General features: G+C 45.6%; 1 protein-coding gene across 1 annotated transcript; it reads left to right on the top strand.

The window, feature by feature from the left end:
* The first annotated feature begins 3294 nt into the window (after window positions 1-3294).
* On the top strand, window positions 3295-7477 carry TXNIP (thioredoxin interacting protein). The gene is made up of 8 exons (XM_010374433.2): window positions 3295-3877; window positions 4419-4491; window positions 4605-4752; window positions 4865-4967; window positions 5102-5358; window positions 5464-5620; window positions 5734-5885; window positions 6015-7477. The coding sequence occupies exons 1-8, from the start codon at window positions 3628-3630 to the stop codon at window positions 6048-6050; spliced, it is 1176 nt and encodes a 391-aa protein (XP_010372735.1). The 5' UTR covers window positions 3295-3627; the 3' UTR covers window positions 6051-7477.
* Window positions 7478-17510: the final 10033 nt, after the last annotated feature.

Raw genomic sequence — 17510 nt, forward strand, 5'->3', positions numbered from 1 at the left:
GTTCCCTTTTCTTAAGATGTCCCATATTACCACCACCCTGATCCATCACTAGCCACCATCTTTCCTATTCCCTCAAAATGTACGTAAAGATTATCAGTATTTAACAATATTGACTATGTAGTTAACAATATTGATTCATATATTTGTCAGCATTTTGATGTTTGATATTTACACTTTCTTTTTTCCTTTTTTTTTTTTTTTGTTGTTGTTGTTTTGTTGAGACGGAGTCTCGCTCTGTCGCCCAGGCTGGAGTGCAGTGGCCGGATCTCAGCTCACTGCAAGCTCCGCCTCCCGGGTTTATGCCATTCTCCTGGCTCAGCCTCCCGAGTAGCTGGGACTACAGGTGCCCGCCACCTTGCCCGGCTAGTTTTCTGTATTTTTAGTAGAGACGGGGTTTCACCGTGTTAGCCAGGATGGTCTCGATCTCCTGACCTCGTGATCCGCCCGTCTCGGCCTCCCAAAGTGCTGGGATTACAGGCTTGAGCCACCGCGCCCGGCCCGATATTTACACTTTCATACCCATCCAACTAAACGTTCTCCCAGAAGCCACAATTTAGGAACTTTTAAAATTACTGGCAGGGCGCGGTGGCTTACCCTGTAATCCCAGCACTTTGGGAGGCCAAGGTGGGTGGATCACGAGGTCAGGAGATTAAGACCATCCTGGCTAACACGGTGAAACCCTGTCTCTACTAAAAATACAAAAAATTAGCCGGGCACAGTGGCGGGTGCCTGTAGTCCCAGCTACTTGGGAGGCTGAGGCAGGAGAATGGCGTGAACCCGGGAGGTGGAGCTTGCAGTGAGCTGAAATCGCACCAGTGCACTCCAGCCTGGGAGACAGCGGGACTCCAAAAAAGAGAAAATTACTTCAGTCAGGCCGGGCACAGTGGCTCATGCCTGTAATCCCAGCACTTTGGGAGGCCAAGGTGGGTGGATCACTTGAGATCAGAAGTTCAAGACTATCTTGGGCAAACGGTGAAACCCTGTCTCTACTAAAAATAAAAAATTAGCTGGGCGTGGTGGCACATGCCTGTAATCCCAAGTACTTCGGAGGCTGAGGAGGAAAATCGCTCAAACCCAGGAGGCAGAGGTTGCAGTGAGCCAAGTTCGGGCTACTGCACTGCAACCTAGGCAACAGAGTGAGATTCTATCTTAAAAAAAATTACTTCAAGGCCGGGCTCGGTGGCTCAAGCCTGTAATCCCAGCACTTTGGGAGGCCGAGACGGGCGGATCACGAGGTCAGGAGATCGAGTCCATCCTGGCTAACATGGTGAAACCCCGTCTCTACTAAAAAATACAAAAAAAAACTAGCCGGGCGAGGTGGCGGTGCCTGTAGTCCCAGCTACTCGGGAGGCTGAGGCAGGAGAACGGCGTAAACCCGGGAGGCGGAGCTTGCAGTGAGCTGAGATCCGGCCACTGCACCCCAGCCCGGGCGACAGAGCGAGACTCCGTCTCAAAAAAAAAAAAAAAAAATTACTTCAGAGTCCCACCTCCTCTACTCCCAGTAACTCAATCAATATTGTTAACCAACTGGAAACACCTCAAGCCTAGTTGCTTAGAACAGGGTGCCACCTCAAACACGCCCTAAGGATCAACAAGTTCCTGGGGTTTCATGCGTGTGTGTGTGTGTGTTTTCCAAGAGACTCATGATGCCTATTCTTGAGCTTGTTTAATATTGGGGTTGAGTTGTAACTTGTTAGCCTTGGGGTGTCAATCCACCTAGGGTGTCTGAGGAAGGAAGAGGTCTCCTTAACAGCAATGAATAGGTTTCTTTTTTGCTGATTGGGTAGGGTTTCAATATACTTGAATGCTTCTTAGTTACTTCCCCATCTCAATCTTGGGACATTATCTTCCTCTTTCCAGCTCAAGGAATGAGATAATAATCTTCTGATACCCCAGCACAGATATGGGAACGGTCTATGAATCAAAGAAAAGGGGGAAGAATCCCTGCACTTCTGCATACAGGTTTTTCTTATTACATTTAAGAGTAAGTTCTCAGCACTCAGCTCCTAAAGCATCTCACAGCCAGCAGGGGAAAATCCATCTGACAGCTGGCCAAACGAAACCAACAAAGAATTAAACCAACAAAGGGAGGGTAGGGTCTCTTCTGGCTTGAATTTATAGTGCTCTGGTGACCGATCTTTCTTCTCTTTTCCTTCTGTTTTCTAAACCGTTTAGGGAAAAACCTTTGAAAATATTTTTAAAAATTCTTCCTTCAAACAGGTGTGTGGCCATTCTCCACTGGAAATTTGTATATAAACAATAGGACTTTCTTGCTTTTAACCAGATTTATGGATGTATATTTGATTTAGTGAGTTGGGAGAGGGGAGGGAGACAAGAAAGAGTGAACATAACTCTGGAAGAAAGTGAAAAAAGTGAAGCATCCTTGTTCCCCCCCCTCCCCTTTCCTTTTCCTCCATAAGCAGGTAGGGAGTGAGAGATTATTAGCGCCTGGACACACCTCACTAAAGAGCTAATGAGGTAAATGGGAAACACAGACAAAGTGTTCCCCAACTTTGCAGGCAGAAATTGAAGAGATAACAGGATAAGCAACAGGATGTAAACACGCCTGTCCTATTTCCGTGCCAGAGAACAGAGAGAACGGAAGGGGGGGGGGTGACGAACAGCACAGGCACGCAGCCCCCAGCCCTAGCCCCAAGGGATTGGAACCGGAAGGAGAAGACATCAGTCCCACAGCCGCAATGAGGCCTGAAAGTTCTCCTTTCCCTCAGAGATGGTGGTGTTTTTTTACATTTAATAGGGATGCGGGGCAAGAGAAAGACAAAGGGGCTGTTCCTTAACAGTAACACGAAGCATTCTGCGCTCCACGGCCCCAAACCTAAAAGTATTCTTGGAGCTATGGGATTTTCACACACTTGCTATTTACGAGCCATGAATAAACGACAGACTCTAATTGCACTGGCTAAGACTAGGCATGAAATTCCCTCATAAGCACATTTTCTTTTTACCTCAAAACACCGCTCTCAGACCAGAAACGTCCACACCCGCCCTCCGATGGCCTGTCGCCCTGGCTAGGTTTTAGGATCAGTGGGATCCTCCTTCCACTGGGCCCGGGTGAAGACTCAACATCCCCCTCCTTCCCCTCATTCCTCTCCTTCCCCCCTCCCTGCACCGCTCCCGAGCACAACAACCATTTTCCCCGCCAGGAGCACACCGTGTCCACGCGCCTCAGCGATCTCACTGATTGGTCGGGCTCCTGGTAAACAAGGACCGGGCAGCCAATGGGAGGGATGTGCACGAGGGCAGCACGAGCCTCGGGCCCAGCGCTCGCGTGGCTCTTCTGGCCGGGGCTTCTATATAGAGCCTTTTCCGCCTGCTGCTTGAAACTAACCTCGCTTTCTCTGTGAAGGGGTGCGTGCGGATATCAGAGCTCTTCTCCAGCAATCGGGGGAAAGAAGACTTTTTCTCTGAAATCGCTTAGTGTAACCAGCGGCGTAAATTTTTTGGACGCCTCTTCGGAAACCTAGTAGTTAAAATTCATTTGTTTAAGAATATCTTCATTCCTTAGGAAGAGTGAAATAATTTACTGTAAAAGAGTTTCCTCGATTTGGTGCTTTTTTTTAATTCTTCCACGGTCTTTTCTAACTCTCAAACCAACTCAGTCCCATCATGGTGATGTTCAAGAAGATCAAGTCTTTTGAGGTGGTCTTTAACGACCCTGAAAAGGTGTACGGCAGTGGTGAGAAGGTGGCTGGCCGGGTGATAGTGGAGGTGTGTGAAGTTACTCGTGTCAAAGCCGTTAGGATCCTTGCTTGCGGAGTGGCTAAAGTGCTCTGGATGCAGGGATCCCAGCAGTGCAAACAGACTTCGGAGTACCTGCGCTATGAAGACACGCTTCTTCCGGAAGACCAGCCAACAGGTAAGCGGCCCAATTCATTGTTGGAGGGTGAAAGCTGATTAGAGAAGAGAATTGAAAGGAATCCACAAAACTATACGAAATGTTTTAAGTTGCTCAGTTTGAGTGGTGTGAATTACACAGTTACTTCCTTTTTTCTAATTTGCAGACATTCTCCCCCCCCCCAAAAAAAGGGGTGGTTTGTACAGTTTTTTATGGTGCTGTGTCCCAAAGGTGATTCTGAGGGGCATTGCCTCGGATAGTTAAAAATCTTACGTGTGCATTAGTTGCTTATTCTTTGCCTACTTCCTGTTTGAAATGTTAGTGGGGAACTGTCCTGGGTGAATCTTTAAAAGCATTGCAGGGCAACTTGAGAATTTGCTGCCCAACAAAATACAACAGAATTTCTCTTTAAGAACAACATGGGATGATTAAAATACCTATCTGTGGGATATAATTGGGGGTACTTCAATACCTTGCATGCCACCCAAGCATTCCTTATCACACAGATGCATTTTAAGTGTAACGGGAAGCCTAATGGCTACTCGATTTTCTTTCCCTTCAGGTGAGAATGAGATGGTGATCATGAGACCTGGAAACAAATATGAGTACAAGTTCGGCTTTGAGCTTCCCCAGGGGTAAATATCAGCTAAATGCATCTTTGAACTTTTCTGTCTAAAATACCTTGTCCTCCTTTGATCACTTAATGTTCCTTGGAGAGCATTTAAAAATTCTCATTTTCTTGACACAGGCCTCTGGGAACATCCTTCAAAGGAAAATATGGGTGTGTAGACTACTGGGTGAAGGCTTTTCTTGACCGCCCCAGCCAGCCAACTCAGGAGACAAAGAAAAACTTTGAAGTAGTGGATCTGGTGGATGTCAATACCCCTGATTTAATGGTGAGATTTGTTTTAAAGATTATAGTCTTCTGGGTCACAGGGATGATAAATCAGATGTCTTGGGCATTAGATTGAAGCATCTCAAAACACCTTTTTGTTCCCTTCTACATAGGCACCTGTGTCTGCTAAAAAGGAAAAGAAAGTTTCCTGCATGTTCATTCCTGATGGGCGGGTGTCTGTCTCTGCTCGAATTGACAGAAAAGGATTCTGTGAAGGTAAAATCCTAGTGCTTATGGCAGGCAGATATAACAGGAACTGGGTTTAGGGGGCAAGGGCATGGGACTGGGGTAGAGGAAATGTCATTAACTATACTGAGTTATCAGTAAGTTTTCATTTTTCTCTTTCCTAGGTGATGAGATTTCCATCCATGCTGACTTTGAGAATACATGTTCCCGAATTGTGGTCCCCAAAGCTGCCATTGTAGCCCGCCACACTTACCTTGCCAATGGCCAGACCAAGGTGCTGACTCAGAAGTTGTCATCAGTCAGAGGCAATCATATTATCTCAGGGACATGTGCATCATGGCGTGGAAAGAGCCTTCGGGTTCAGAAGATCAGGCCTTCTATCCTGGGCTGCAACATTCTTCGAGTTGAATATTCCTTACTGGTGAGTAGATGCAGGGTGGGTTCAGCAGAGAAATTGTTCATCTGTTACCATAACTGTTGTTTTTCCGGAGCTCTGGTCTAACAAACTACCATCTTCCTTTTCTAGATCTATGTTAGCGTTCCTGGATCCAAGAAGGTCATCCTTGACCTGCCCCTGGTAATTGGCAGCAGATCAGGTCTAAGCAGCAGAACATCTAGCATGGCCAGCCGGACCAGCTCTGAGATGAGTTGGGTAGATCTGAATATCCCTGATACCCCAGAAGGTGAGCCAGACCTAATGTCTTTTCTTCATTTCTGGTCTACCTGGGTTTGTAAAATTGTAATGGTCCAGCATTTCTTGGGCAGGCTTCTTATGTGGCCATATTTTCTTTTCTAGCTCCTCCCTGCTATATGGATGTCATTCCCGAAGATCACCGATTGGAGAGCCCCACCACTCCTCTGCTAGATGACATGGATGGTGCTCAAGACAGCCCTATCTTTATGTATGCCCCTGAGTTCAAGTTCATGCCACCACCTACTTACACTGAGGTGAGAATTGTCATATTTACTGTTAAATTTGTCCTAAGCTTTCTATAAGAAGTTGACTTAGAGGGATTGCTAAACTGGGTTGTTCTTTCAGTTCTTACCTGAACTGAAATAGTCTGTTTCTTCCTTTAGGTGGATCCGTGCATCCTCAACAACAATGTGCAGTGAACATGTGGAAGAAAAGAAGCAGCTTTCCCTACTTGTTTCTTTTTGTCTCTCTTCCTGGACTCTCACTTTTTCAGAGATTTAATAGTCTCTGCAATGGAGTGTGGATCCACCTTAGCCTCTGACTTCCCGATGCAGGAGGTGGTCAGCAGGCAATCTCCTGGGCCTTAAAGGATGTGGACTCATCCTCAGCCAGCGCCGATGTTGTGATACAGGGGTGTTTGTTGGATGGGTTTAAAAACAGCTAGAAAAACTCAGGCCCATCCATTTTCTCAGATCTCCTTGAAAATTGAGGCCTTTTGGGTAGTTTCGGGTCAGGTACAAATGGCCTCCTGGCATAAGCTTTTCAAGGTTTCTTGGAGGCTTTGTGCAAATTGTGATAACCACTTTGGACCTTGAACTTACGTATCTATCATGTGGAGAAGAGCCAATTTAGCAAACTAGGAAGATGAAAAGGGAAATTGTGGTCAAAACTTTGGGAAAAGGAGGTTCTTAAAATCAGTGTTCCCCTTTGTGCACTTGCAGAAAAAAAAGAAAAACCTTGTAGGGCTGATTTGATGGACATTTGGAGAGAGCTTTCTTTGTGATTATAAAAAAAGAAGCTAGCTGCTCTATGGTCATCTTTGCTTAGAGTATACTTTAACCTGGCTTTTAAAGCAGTAGTAACTGTGCCCCACCAAAGGTCTTAAAAGCCATTTTTGGAGCCTATTGCACTGTGTTCTCCTATTGCCAATATTTTCATATGGGAGGATATTTTTCTCTTCATGCAAGTCCTTGGAATTGATTCTAAGGTGATGTTCTTAGCACTTTAGTTCCTGTCAAATTTTTTGTCCTCCCCCCTCCACCATCTTCAATGTAAGCTGAAACTCGTCTACTATGTCTCTAGGGGTAAGCCCAAAGACAAAAAGAAAAAAAAAACTGTTAACTACTTTTGAGATTGCCCTAATGTACAGAATTACATAATTCTAAGACTCAAATCATGTGAAAGGGTTGCTGCTGTCAGCCTTGCCCACTGTGACTTCTCCAAACCCAAGGAGGAACTCTCGATCAAAATGCCCAACACTGATCAGAATCTCCAGATACTGGCATGAGAAACTAGAGGGCAGGTCTTCACAAAAGCCCTTCGAACCCCCTTCCTGCCCTGTATTAGGAGATAGGGATATTGGCCCCTCTCTCACTGCAGCTGCCAGCACTTGGTCAGTCACTCTCAGCCATAGCACTTTGTTCACTGTCCTGTGTCAGCACTGAGCTCCACCCTTTTCTGAGAGTTACTGCAGCCAGAAAGTGTGGACTGAAGGTGGTTTCATGTTTTTGTATTATGTATCTTTTTGTATGATAAAGACTATATTTTGTACTTCACCAGATATATTTTTACCCCAGATGGGGATATTCTTGTAAAAAATAAAAATAAAGTTTTTTTAATGGGGAAAAAAAAAATGTTGTCTGTGAGATGGTTTTGGAGAAGCTTTTGGAAAGAAGGTGTGCCTAAAGGCGTCTTCCTCTACTTAACAATCCACACCAGTGAAAACCTCGTGGAGAAAACACTCCCTATGGACCCTAAGGAATGTCGGCAGAGTAGGGGCTGGAGGTGAAAAGGGAACAGTTTGAGGCATGTTTCATTCAGATTCACTGAAGAGCTATACTGGGATTTTCTGGTTGTCTAGTTTTCCAAGTCCATAGCTAATCATTACTAAATTCCTTCAGTTTTGGAGTTCATGAGTTCTTGAAATACAGGGAAATGATGTTTATGAGGGAATTTGAAAGAAAAGAGTGGAGGTGCCTTTTTTTTTTTTTTTTTTTTTTTTTTTTTTTTTTTTTTTTAAAGACAGTCTCACCTAGGCTGGAGTGTGGTAGCATGATCTTAGCTCACTGAGCCTTGACCTGGGCTCAAGTGAACCTCCCATCTCAGACTCCCACATAGCTGGGCTACAGGCACACACCACTACACTCAGCTAATTTTTATACTTTTTGTAGAACTGGGGTTTTGCCATGCTGTCCAGGGTGGCCTCAACCTTCTGGGCTCAAGTGATCTGCTGGCCCTGGCCTCCCAAAGTGTTGGGAATACAGGCATGAGACACCACACCCGGCTGAAGATCCCTTTTTCATAATTTGGTTTTATCATAAAGTTTCTTCCCAGTGTAAACTTGATTTATATACTAACAAGGATAACTATTCAGGACTTAAGAGGTTATAGAGCTATGAGTATTCTTTGGAGGCAGCTAACCATTTTTTGTTTTCACAATTCCTATTCAAGCACATAACTCAGTAAACGTTTGCTAACTATTCAACTCCACCCTCATCCCTTAGATGCTTTGGTGGTTCCTATTCCTTGTAGGGTAATGGTAGTTGAGTACTACTACTATTAGTAATTGTCTAAACATGGGATTAAACAATCCCATGTTTAATTGGTGTGATTTTCATTCTTTTTTTTTTGACATAGAATCTTGCTGTCTCCTAGGCTAGAGTGCAGTGGCCCAATCTTGGCCCACTGCACCCTCCGCCTTCCAGGTTCAAGCGATTCTCCTACCTCAGCCGCTTGAGTAGTTGGGATTACAGGCATGAGCCACCTTGCCCAGCCAATTTTCGTATTTTTAGTAGAGACTGGGTTTCACCATGTTGGCCAGGCTGGTCTTGAACTCCTGACTTCCCATGATTCACCTGCCTCAGCCTCCCAAAGTGCTCACAGGTGTGAGCCACCACGCCTGGCAGTGATTTTCATTCCTAAAGAACTGACAGGTGAGAAACCCTGGGATGGCTAATTTAAATCTTTGCACATATCTGGTCCTGGCCCTTATTTGGGGAACTGGCTTTTCTGAGGACTTCCACAAACTAATTCCAAATAACAGGCACCTGGAAATTCTACATGAAATCAATGTAGGGTGTTATAGCCCTAGCTACTCACGAGGCTGAGGCTAGAGGATCATTCAAGCCCAGAAGTTCTAGATTACAGTGAGCTATGATTGCACCACTTGCACTGCAGCCTGGGGGACAGATTTTACCTCGAAAATAAATAAATAAATGATAAGCAAACTAAAATCAATGTGAATTTAATAGAAAGTGAGATTTAAGAGATCCTTTTCTATTTCAATCTTCATTTTTCGTTTATCTTCCATTTTCCATAGCACACTCCTCCCTCTCTGTCTCTCTTTCATTACCAAAGTGTCAGTCTCTATTTCTACCTATTGCCAAGGTGACTTTCACCTGAACTCTCTGCCCCTTTCTCACCTGTTCAAGAATTTAGTGGCTCCTCCCCTTCAAATCTGTGACCAGGAAATTAGGTCAAAGTTGATGGAAAAGTTTTTTCTGTAGCTTGTTTTCCAGGGACTAGAGGGGTGAAGCAATGACAAAAACAGGCCGGAAAGCAGGACAAAGGAATGCAGAGACCATGGAGTACATGAGCCTGGTTGTTTGTGTGCACAGTCGGGCTACCAGTACCCAATATGAGAAGAGGGATGGCTTCGAAAGGATAGATAACTTTATACCCAAGGCCTCTTAAAGATCTGATCCTGGGGCTGGGCGCGGTGGCTCACGCCTGTAATCCCAGCACTTTGGTGGGTGGATCACGAGGCCAGCAGTTCGAGACCATCCTGGCCAACATGGTGAAACCCCGTCTCTACTAAAAATGCAAAAATTAGCCGGGCATGGTGGCAGGCACCTGTAATCCCAGCTACTCGGGAGGCTGAGGAAGGAGAATCACTTGAACCCAGGAGGCGGAGGTTGCAGTGAGCCGAGACTGCACCATTGCACTCGAGCCTGGGCAACAAAGCAAGACTCTGTCTCAGAAAAAAAAAAAAGAGATCTGATCCTGGAAGAGCCAGAACATGGGCATTCCCTCCAGATACCCTTAATATCCTTTATCCAGCTGTCCAAATAGAATTTTCTATGATGATGGAAAAGTTCAATACACTAGCCACTAGCCCTGAAATGTGGCTACTGTGACTGATAAACTGATTTTTTTCTCATCTTTTTTTTTTTTTTTTTTTTGAGATAGGGTCTCATTCTGTCCCCTAGGTTGGAATGCAGTGGCACAATCTCGGCTTGCTCACTGCAGCTTTGACCTCCCAAGCTCAGGTCATTCTCTCACCTCAGCCTCCCAAGTAGCTAGAACTACAGGCACACGCCACCATGCCCAGCTAATTTTTTGTATTTTTTGTAGAGACAGGGTTTCACCATGTTGCCCAGTCTGGTCTTGAACTCCTAGGCTCAAGCAATCTGCCTGCTTCAGCCTCCCAAAGTGCTGTGCATGATTTTTTTTTTTTTTTTTAAACAGGGTCTTGCTCTGTCTCCCAGGCTGGAGTGCAGGGGCATGATCTCTGCTCACTGCAGCCTCCACCTCTCAGGGTCAAGTGATTTCCCACCTCAGCCCCCTAGCAGCTGGGACTACAGATGCATGCCACCAAGCCCAACTAATTTTCGTATTTTTCATAGAGATGGGGTTTTGCCATGTTGCCCAGGCTGGTCTCAAACTCCTGAGCTCAAGCAATCCTCCCGCCTCAGCCTATCAAAGAGCTAGGATTACAGGTGTGAGCCACTGTGCCCAGCCTGTAACTGAATTTTTAATTTTGTTTAATTCTTTTTTTTTTTTTTTTTTTTGAAACGGAGTTTCTCTCTTGTTGCCCAGGCTGGAGTGCAACGCCGTGATCTTGGCTCACCGCGACCTCCACCTCCTGGGTTCAAGTGATTCTCCTGCCTCAGCCTCCCAAGTACCTGGGATTACAGGCATGCGTTACCACACCTGGCTAATTTTGTATTTTTAGTAGAGACAGGGTTTCTCCATGTTGGTAAGGCTGGTCTCGAACTCCCCACCTCAGGTGATCTGCCCATCTCAGCCTCCCAAAGTGCTGGGATTATAGGCGTGAGCCACCATGCCTGGCCCAATTTTGTTTAATTCAATTAAACTTCAGCTTTGTGTGACTAGTGACTGCCATACTGAATACCACATCAAAATCTAAAGGAGTAAGCAGCTAGAGCTGTTCCCCCAGAGGAAACCTATCCTTCTCTTACAGCACAAAAACTCTGCTCTACTTCTTTTTGCCTTCTGTATACAATTTCTACCTCACCCCAGGACATTTTCTGCCTACAGGCTTGCTTCAGTACACTTCCTTGGATAGTGGCCTATTTCCCCACTTAAGTGGGTGAATATTTTGGGTCTTCTTTGCTTATCCTCTTCTCATGCGCCTTTAAATTTTTAAAGAGCTATGACCTACAGGTACAATCATTAGAGGAGATGTGGTTCTGAGTATCATTTATTCAGTAGGTTCAATCTGGTATAGGGAGATCTGAGAGAAGTAAAAAAGAAAACTACCTAAAGACAGAAAAGAGCAAGACAATAAAATTAACAAGAAAAAGGGGCCGGGCACAATGGCTCATGCCTGTGATCTCAGCACTTTGGGAGGCCAAAGTGGGTGGATCATTTGAGGTGAGAAGTTTGAGACCAGCCTGGCCAACATAGTGAAACCCCGCCTCTACTAAAAATATAAAAATCAGCCAGGCATAGCAGACACCTGTAGTCCCAGCTACTTGGGAGGCTGAGGCAGGAGAATCGCTTGAATCCGGGAGGTGGAGACTGCAGTGAGCCGAGATCACGCCTCTGTACTCCAGCCTGGGAGACAGAGACTCCTTCTCAAAACAAAACAAAACAAAACAAAAAACAGGTACTTCAACAACCAGAGTCATTGGCTACCTTGATTGATACCTCTGAACAGACTGGAAACACAAGGATCTAACTTGGGTTGAGGTACTGGGAGGGAAAAATGTGGAGGCAAGGATCTGGACAAAGCACACGTTCAGCAAAAAACAATCACACAAGAGCTGAAGGGCACGAAGTGGAGTCAAGGAGTAACCTTTGCACAATTCTTTCTTCTCTTTTTGAGAAAGGGTCTCACTATGTTGCCCAGGTTGGAGTGCAGTGGCTGTTCACAGGCACAATTATAGCAAAGTCTGACCTTGAACTCATAGCCTCAAGGGATTCCCCCTACTCAGCCTCCCATGTAGCTGTGACGACAGGCACAGGCAACCTTGGCCCAATTATTTCAACAGACTACAGATCCCTCTTAGAATTATTTTCTTGGGCTACCTCTAGGTGATAAAATGCATAAGGTGAGTACGGAAAATATTTTACTGACCTTCCAATGATCAGAAGTCCCTGCCCCAGGCATCCTGGCCTCAATAGTTTGGGCATGGGGGATGGGAAGTTTTTTGTCCTTTCTCTGTTACGACCTCGCATCCACCTCTATTTCATAAGCTGAAACACTCCTTTTCAGAGAGCTAAAGATCCAGGGCTGCAGGTCCTGGCTCAATAGGTAAGTCTAGAACCCGGAAAAAGTCCAAAGATTAGTCTTCCTATACTATTAAGAAAAAATAGGCCGGGCGTGGTGGCTCAAGCCTGTAATCCCAGCACTTTGGGAGGCTGAGGCGGGCGGATCACGAGGTCAGGAGATCGAGACCATCCTGGCTAACACGGTGAAACCCCGTCTCTACTAAAAAAATACAAAAAACTAGCCGGGCGAGGTGGCGGGCGCCTGTAGTCCCAGCTACTCGGGAGGCTGAGGCAGGAGAATGGCGTAAACCCGGGAGGTGGAGTTTGCAGTGAGCTGAGATCTGGCCACTGCACTCCAGCCTGGGTGACAGAGCGAGACTCCTTCTCAAAAAAAAAAAAAAAGAAAAAAGAAAAAAAAAAAAAAAAAAAAGAAAAAATAGACCAGGCACGGTGGCTCATGCCTATAATCCCAGCACTTTGAGAGCCAAGGTGGGCGGATCACCTGACATCAGGAGTTTGAGACCAGCCTGGCCAACATGGTGAAACCCCATCTCTACCAAAAATACAAAAAATTAGCCAAGTGAGTTGGTGTACGCCTGTAGTCCCAACTACTTGGGAGGCTGAGGCAAGAGAATTGCTTGAACCCCAGAGAGGGAGGTTGTAGTGAGCAGAGATCACGCCACTGCACTCCAGCACCTGGGTGACAGAACGAGACTCTGTCTCAAAAAAAAAAAAAAAAAAAAAAAAAACAAAAAAACAAAAAGAAAAGAAAAAGGAGGAAAGTATAGTAAGTATAGTATAGTAGTTAAGCACGTGGACCCTGAAGCCAAACTATCTAAATTAAGACCTTTCTTCTACCATTTAACCAGTTGTGTGACCTTGGGCAACTTGTTTAACCTCTCTATGTCACAGTTAGTTCATTTATAAAATGAGACATAATAATAATGCCTACCTCAGAAGATTGTGAGAAATTTTAAAATATATGTAAAAAGTTAGAACAATGCCACTTAAGTGATTGTTACCTAAAAAAATAGAAGAGACATATCCCTCATCACCCCCTTGAATAATTTACTTTTTTTTTTTTTTTTGAGACAGTCTCACTCTATCACCCAGGCTAGTGTGGAGTGGGGCAATCTCTGCAACCTCCTCCTCCTGGGTTCAAGCAATTCTCTTGCTTCAGTCACCCAAGTAGCTGGGATTATAGGCATGCACCACCATGTCTAGCTAATTTTTTTTTATTTTTAGCTGAGATGAGGTTTCACCATGTTGCCCAGGCTGGTCTCAAACTCCAGATAGCTTGACTCAAGCTATCTGCCTGCCTCGGCCTCCCAAAGTGCTTGGATTACAGGAGTGAGCCACAGTACCCACTTGGCCTCAGGATTTTCTTTTTCACACTCCCAGTGTGCTTCCCAAGCCTGTGGATTAAACCCTGTAACCTTCTAAAAATTATTTGAACTTTCTTAACTTTTCAGTATACAACTCCAAAGAAAAGCTTCCCACCATTTGGAGTGATGAACTGAGGAACAGAGAGTGCTGGATATACAATGTAACGTCACAGGACTTGCAGACTTTTTCTTTCAAGGTATTGCATTCCATTTGATTTTTTTCCGCGAGGTGGACTAGACTGAGTAGCACAAATGTCAGTGGAGGTGAGCCCACGGATGAGGCCCAGTTTAGCTTATTTAGGCTATTCCTGTTCTGTCCTGACCTTTCCCTTTGCTTGACCCTTCCCTACTCTCTGCTGGGCCTGTTATGTAAAGAGAAAAGAATGAACAGACTCTGACTATCAATTGACTGGTCATCTCCAGGCAACAGAGTGATGGGAGAAAGAAGACAGGGAAAACAAAGGGACAGGATTGTGAATTCCATGTTCCCTGAGTCCTGAGATGTTAGGCAAGGTCCATTCTCAGTCCCTGTTGGGCTATGAAGTTGCTGACAATCAAAGTTAATCAAATGGTCAGTAAACAGGTTCTTGGAAATGTCTGGCTAGGTTCCCAGCATGGATATTTTTAACGTATTGGACAGATGGATAGAGCAAGGATTTCAGCTGCTGAGAGGGGAGGAGGTATTCAGGGGCATGAGAACTGTGCTTCCCTTTTTTTTTTTTTTTTTTTTTTAAGAGACGAGTCGCACTCTGTCACCAGGCTGGAGTGCAATGGCGCGACCTCAGCTCACTGCACCTCCGCCTCCCGGGTTCAAGTGATTCTCCTGTCTCAGCCTCCTGAGTAGCTGGGATTATAGGTGCCCACCCCCACGCCTGGCTAATTTTTGTATTTTTAGTAGATACGGGGTTTCACTATAGATCCGCCTGCTTCGGCCACCCAAAGTGCTGGGATCCCAGGCGTGAGCCACCACGCCTGGCCAACATTTGTGCTTCCCTTATATGGTTCTGTGGCTAAAGATCCCTCCCTCTCCACTTCTCCAGATTCTGGCTTCCTCCTTCATCTAGCCAGACTCAGGGTTAATCCTTTGCCTCCTGCTCTCCCATTTCTGTTTGTTCCCTGTCTTTCATGCTTGCTTCTCCTTCCAACTCTGAGGAAACTCTGGTTTCTGTTTTACCTCCCGATTCCTGTACATCAGGAAGAGGGTGGTTGGGCAGGGCCAATAGCTCCTTTGTTTCCCCTGGAGATAGGTGTACCTCTGCCAGTGGTACTCTCAAGGCTTCTTTGCAGTTCTGCCTCCTCAAGCTATCCCGCAGGACAGCTCCAAACTCTCCTGCAACCTCATGCATCCCACTACCCCCAACTCTTGGGAACAGAATTTGACACCATGGAATCCCAGGCCTGTGCTTCATATACTTTTGGAAAGTAGAAGAAATGATAGTGAAGGTCAGAGAGGTTGGAAATGGTGACCAAGTCTGACAAGGCAAGATCTGTTATCTCTGGTTTGGGAAAATTAGGTCATCTGGGAGGTGGAAGGGCTGGGAGAGAGGTTGATCATTAGCAAGTTCAGAATATCTTTTTGACTGTGAGAGAGGCCTGGAGGTTAGGAATGCAAGTGAGGAAGGAGAGACAAAAATTATGATAATTTCCTATTTGGGGTTTCATCTTCCCTTGGTGAATACCCTTTAAACTGAATAACCTTCTATATCCAAAGACTGCTTCCTTCTTTCCTCTTGTTCTTTCCTGTATCTCAACACTATTTCTGATACTGCCCACCCTGCTTAGTGGGTGGAGGAGAAAATCCCTGACATAAGTGCTCCAAGATTGATGGGAAGCTGGTAGGGAGATGGACTTAGGGAAGAGAGATCACACTGTGATTCGTGTTTCTCTTCTTTTGTCTTGATTTTAGCTGATGATGAACCTAAGCAAAGCTGGAGGAAACACTAAGCCAGAGGCAGCAAATCAGAGGCCCATAGGCCAAACCAGCTTGCAGACATTTCGAAACCCATATTGCTGGCTGGGCGCCGTGACTCACGCCTGTAATCTCAGCAGTTTGGGAGTCTGAGGCAGGCAAATCACTTGAGGTCAGGAGTTCAAGACCAGCCTGACCAACATGGCGAAACCCCGTCTCTACTAAAAATACAAATTAGCCAGATGTGGTGGTGCATGCCTGTAATCCCAGCTAGTCAGGAGACTGAGGCAGGGGAATTGCTTGAACTCGGGAGGTGGAGGTTGCAGTTAGCCGAGATCGTGCCATTGCACTCCAGCCTGGGCAACAAGAGTGAAACTCCGTCTCAAAAAAAATAATAAATAAATAAACCTGTATTTCCTTTCCTAAACATTTGAATCAGTTGTAAACATTTAAAAATCAGATTTCAGGCTGGGCGCGGTGGCTCAAGCCTGTAATCCCAGCACTTTGGGAGGCCGAGACGGGCGGATCACGAGGTCAGGAGATCGAGACCATCCTGGCTAACACGGTGAAACCCCGTCTCTACTGAAAAAACACAAAAAACTAGCCGGGCGTGGTGGCGGGTGCCTGTAGTCCCAGCTACTAGGGAGGCTGAGGCAGGAGAATGGCGTAAACCCGGGAGGGGGAGCTTGCAGTGAGCTGAGATCCGGCCACTGCACTCCAGCCTGGGCGACAGAGCGAGACTCCGTCTCAAAAAAAAAAAAAAAAAAAAAAAAAAAAAAAAAAAAAAATCAGATTTCAGTAACATCTACCATTCTGGTGTCTCTTTTTTTTTTTTTTTTGAGACGGAGTCTCGCTCTGTGGCCCAGGCTAGAGTGCAATGGCCGGATCTCAGCTCACTGCAAGCCCTGCCTCCCGGGTTTAGGCCATTCTCCTGCCTCAGCCTCCCAAGTAGCTGGGACTACAGGTGCCTGCCACGTCGTCCGGCTAGTTTTTTGTATTTTTTAGTAGAGACGGGGTTTCACCGTGTTAGCCAGGATGATCTCGATCTCCTGACCTCGTGATCCACCTGTCTCGGCCTCCCAAAGTGCTGGGATTACAGGCTTGAGCCACCGCGCCCGGCTTCATTCTGGTGTCTCTTAAAAAGCAATCATATTTAGTAACACTGAGTCACATTCTTTCATGGCATTAATCGGCTGGAGCTGAAGGGGCTAGGCAGGCTCCGGTTTGCCAGTTCTCACCACTCCCTATTGCATTACACTCGCATGCTTCGATCTTTTATATCTGCCTGACTCCTGTTTAGTGTTTAGGTTTCTCTTAACTTGTTACCTCTGCTCTAAGTAGAGCTCCTCAAATATTTCCCCTGCAGGACCCCTAAGATACAAGAGAGTGAACCATTTTCCCCCAGGACTCCCAAAGCAGTCTAAAGGAGCCTGTCATAAGCCAGAAATGTCTTTGAAGTACCTATTTTATCTTTAAAAAATGCAAATTTTGATTTACACTGCATAATATATTTGTGTTGGTTTTAGCATAAAAATGATTTATCTTCCCCCACCAAATCTTAAAAGTAAAATTAACACTCTGGAAGATGTGCCATGTGTATTCTGTGGCTCCAAATAGTCTTCACCATATCACCCCAGGAATAATCCAATTTAAACAGCACCGTATAAAGGCATGAGGTAAAGAGAGACACGGAGAAAGAGTCAAAGAGAGGAAAATAATTTGAAAGACAACAAGAATGAGTCTGAGTAATAAGCTCTCTGTCTGGTCCTCAGCCAACCCTCCAGGCCTGGCCCAGTTCAGCCACTGAGAAGTGTATAAATATCCCTGATATCTCTGGACAGGTGTTAGTGTGGCGGCTCAGGGTAGAAAGCAAGACCCAAAAACAGGAGCCAAGCCAAGTACGGGAGAGG

Source organism: Rhinopithecus roxellana, chromosome 8 (genome assembly GCF_007565055.1).
Source record: "Rhinopithecus roxellana isolate Shanxi Qingling chromosome 8, ASM756505v1, whole genome shotgun sequence".
NCBI lineage: Eukaryota > Metazoa > Chordata > Mammalia > Primates > Cercopithecidae > Rhinopithecus > Rhinopithecus roxellana.

Coding starts and splice junctions, on each gene's coding strand:
- TXNIP (XM_010374433.2), top strand. CDS start 3,628: ATGGTGATGTTCAAGAAGATCAAGTCTTTTGAGGTGGTCTTTAACGAC. Junction 4,968..5,101: donor CAGAAAAGGATTCTGTGAAG/GTAAAATCCTAG, acceptor TCTCTTTCCTAG/GTGATGAGATTTCCATCCAT. Junction 5,621..5,733: donor TATCCCTGATACCCCAGAAG/GTGAGCCAGACC, acceptor TTTCTTTTCTAG/CTCCTCCCTGCTATATGGAT.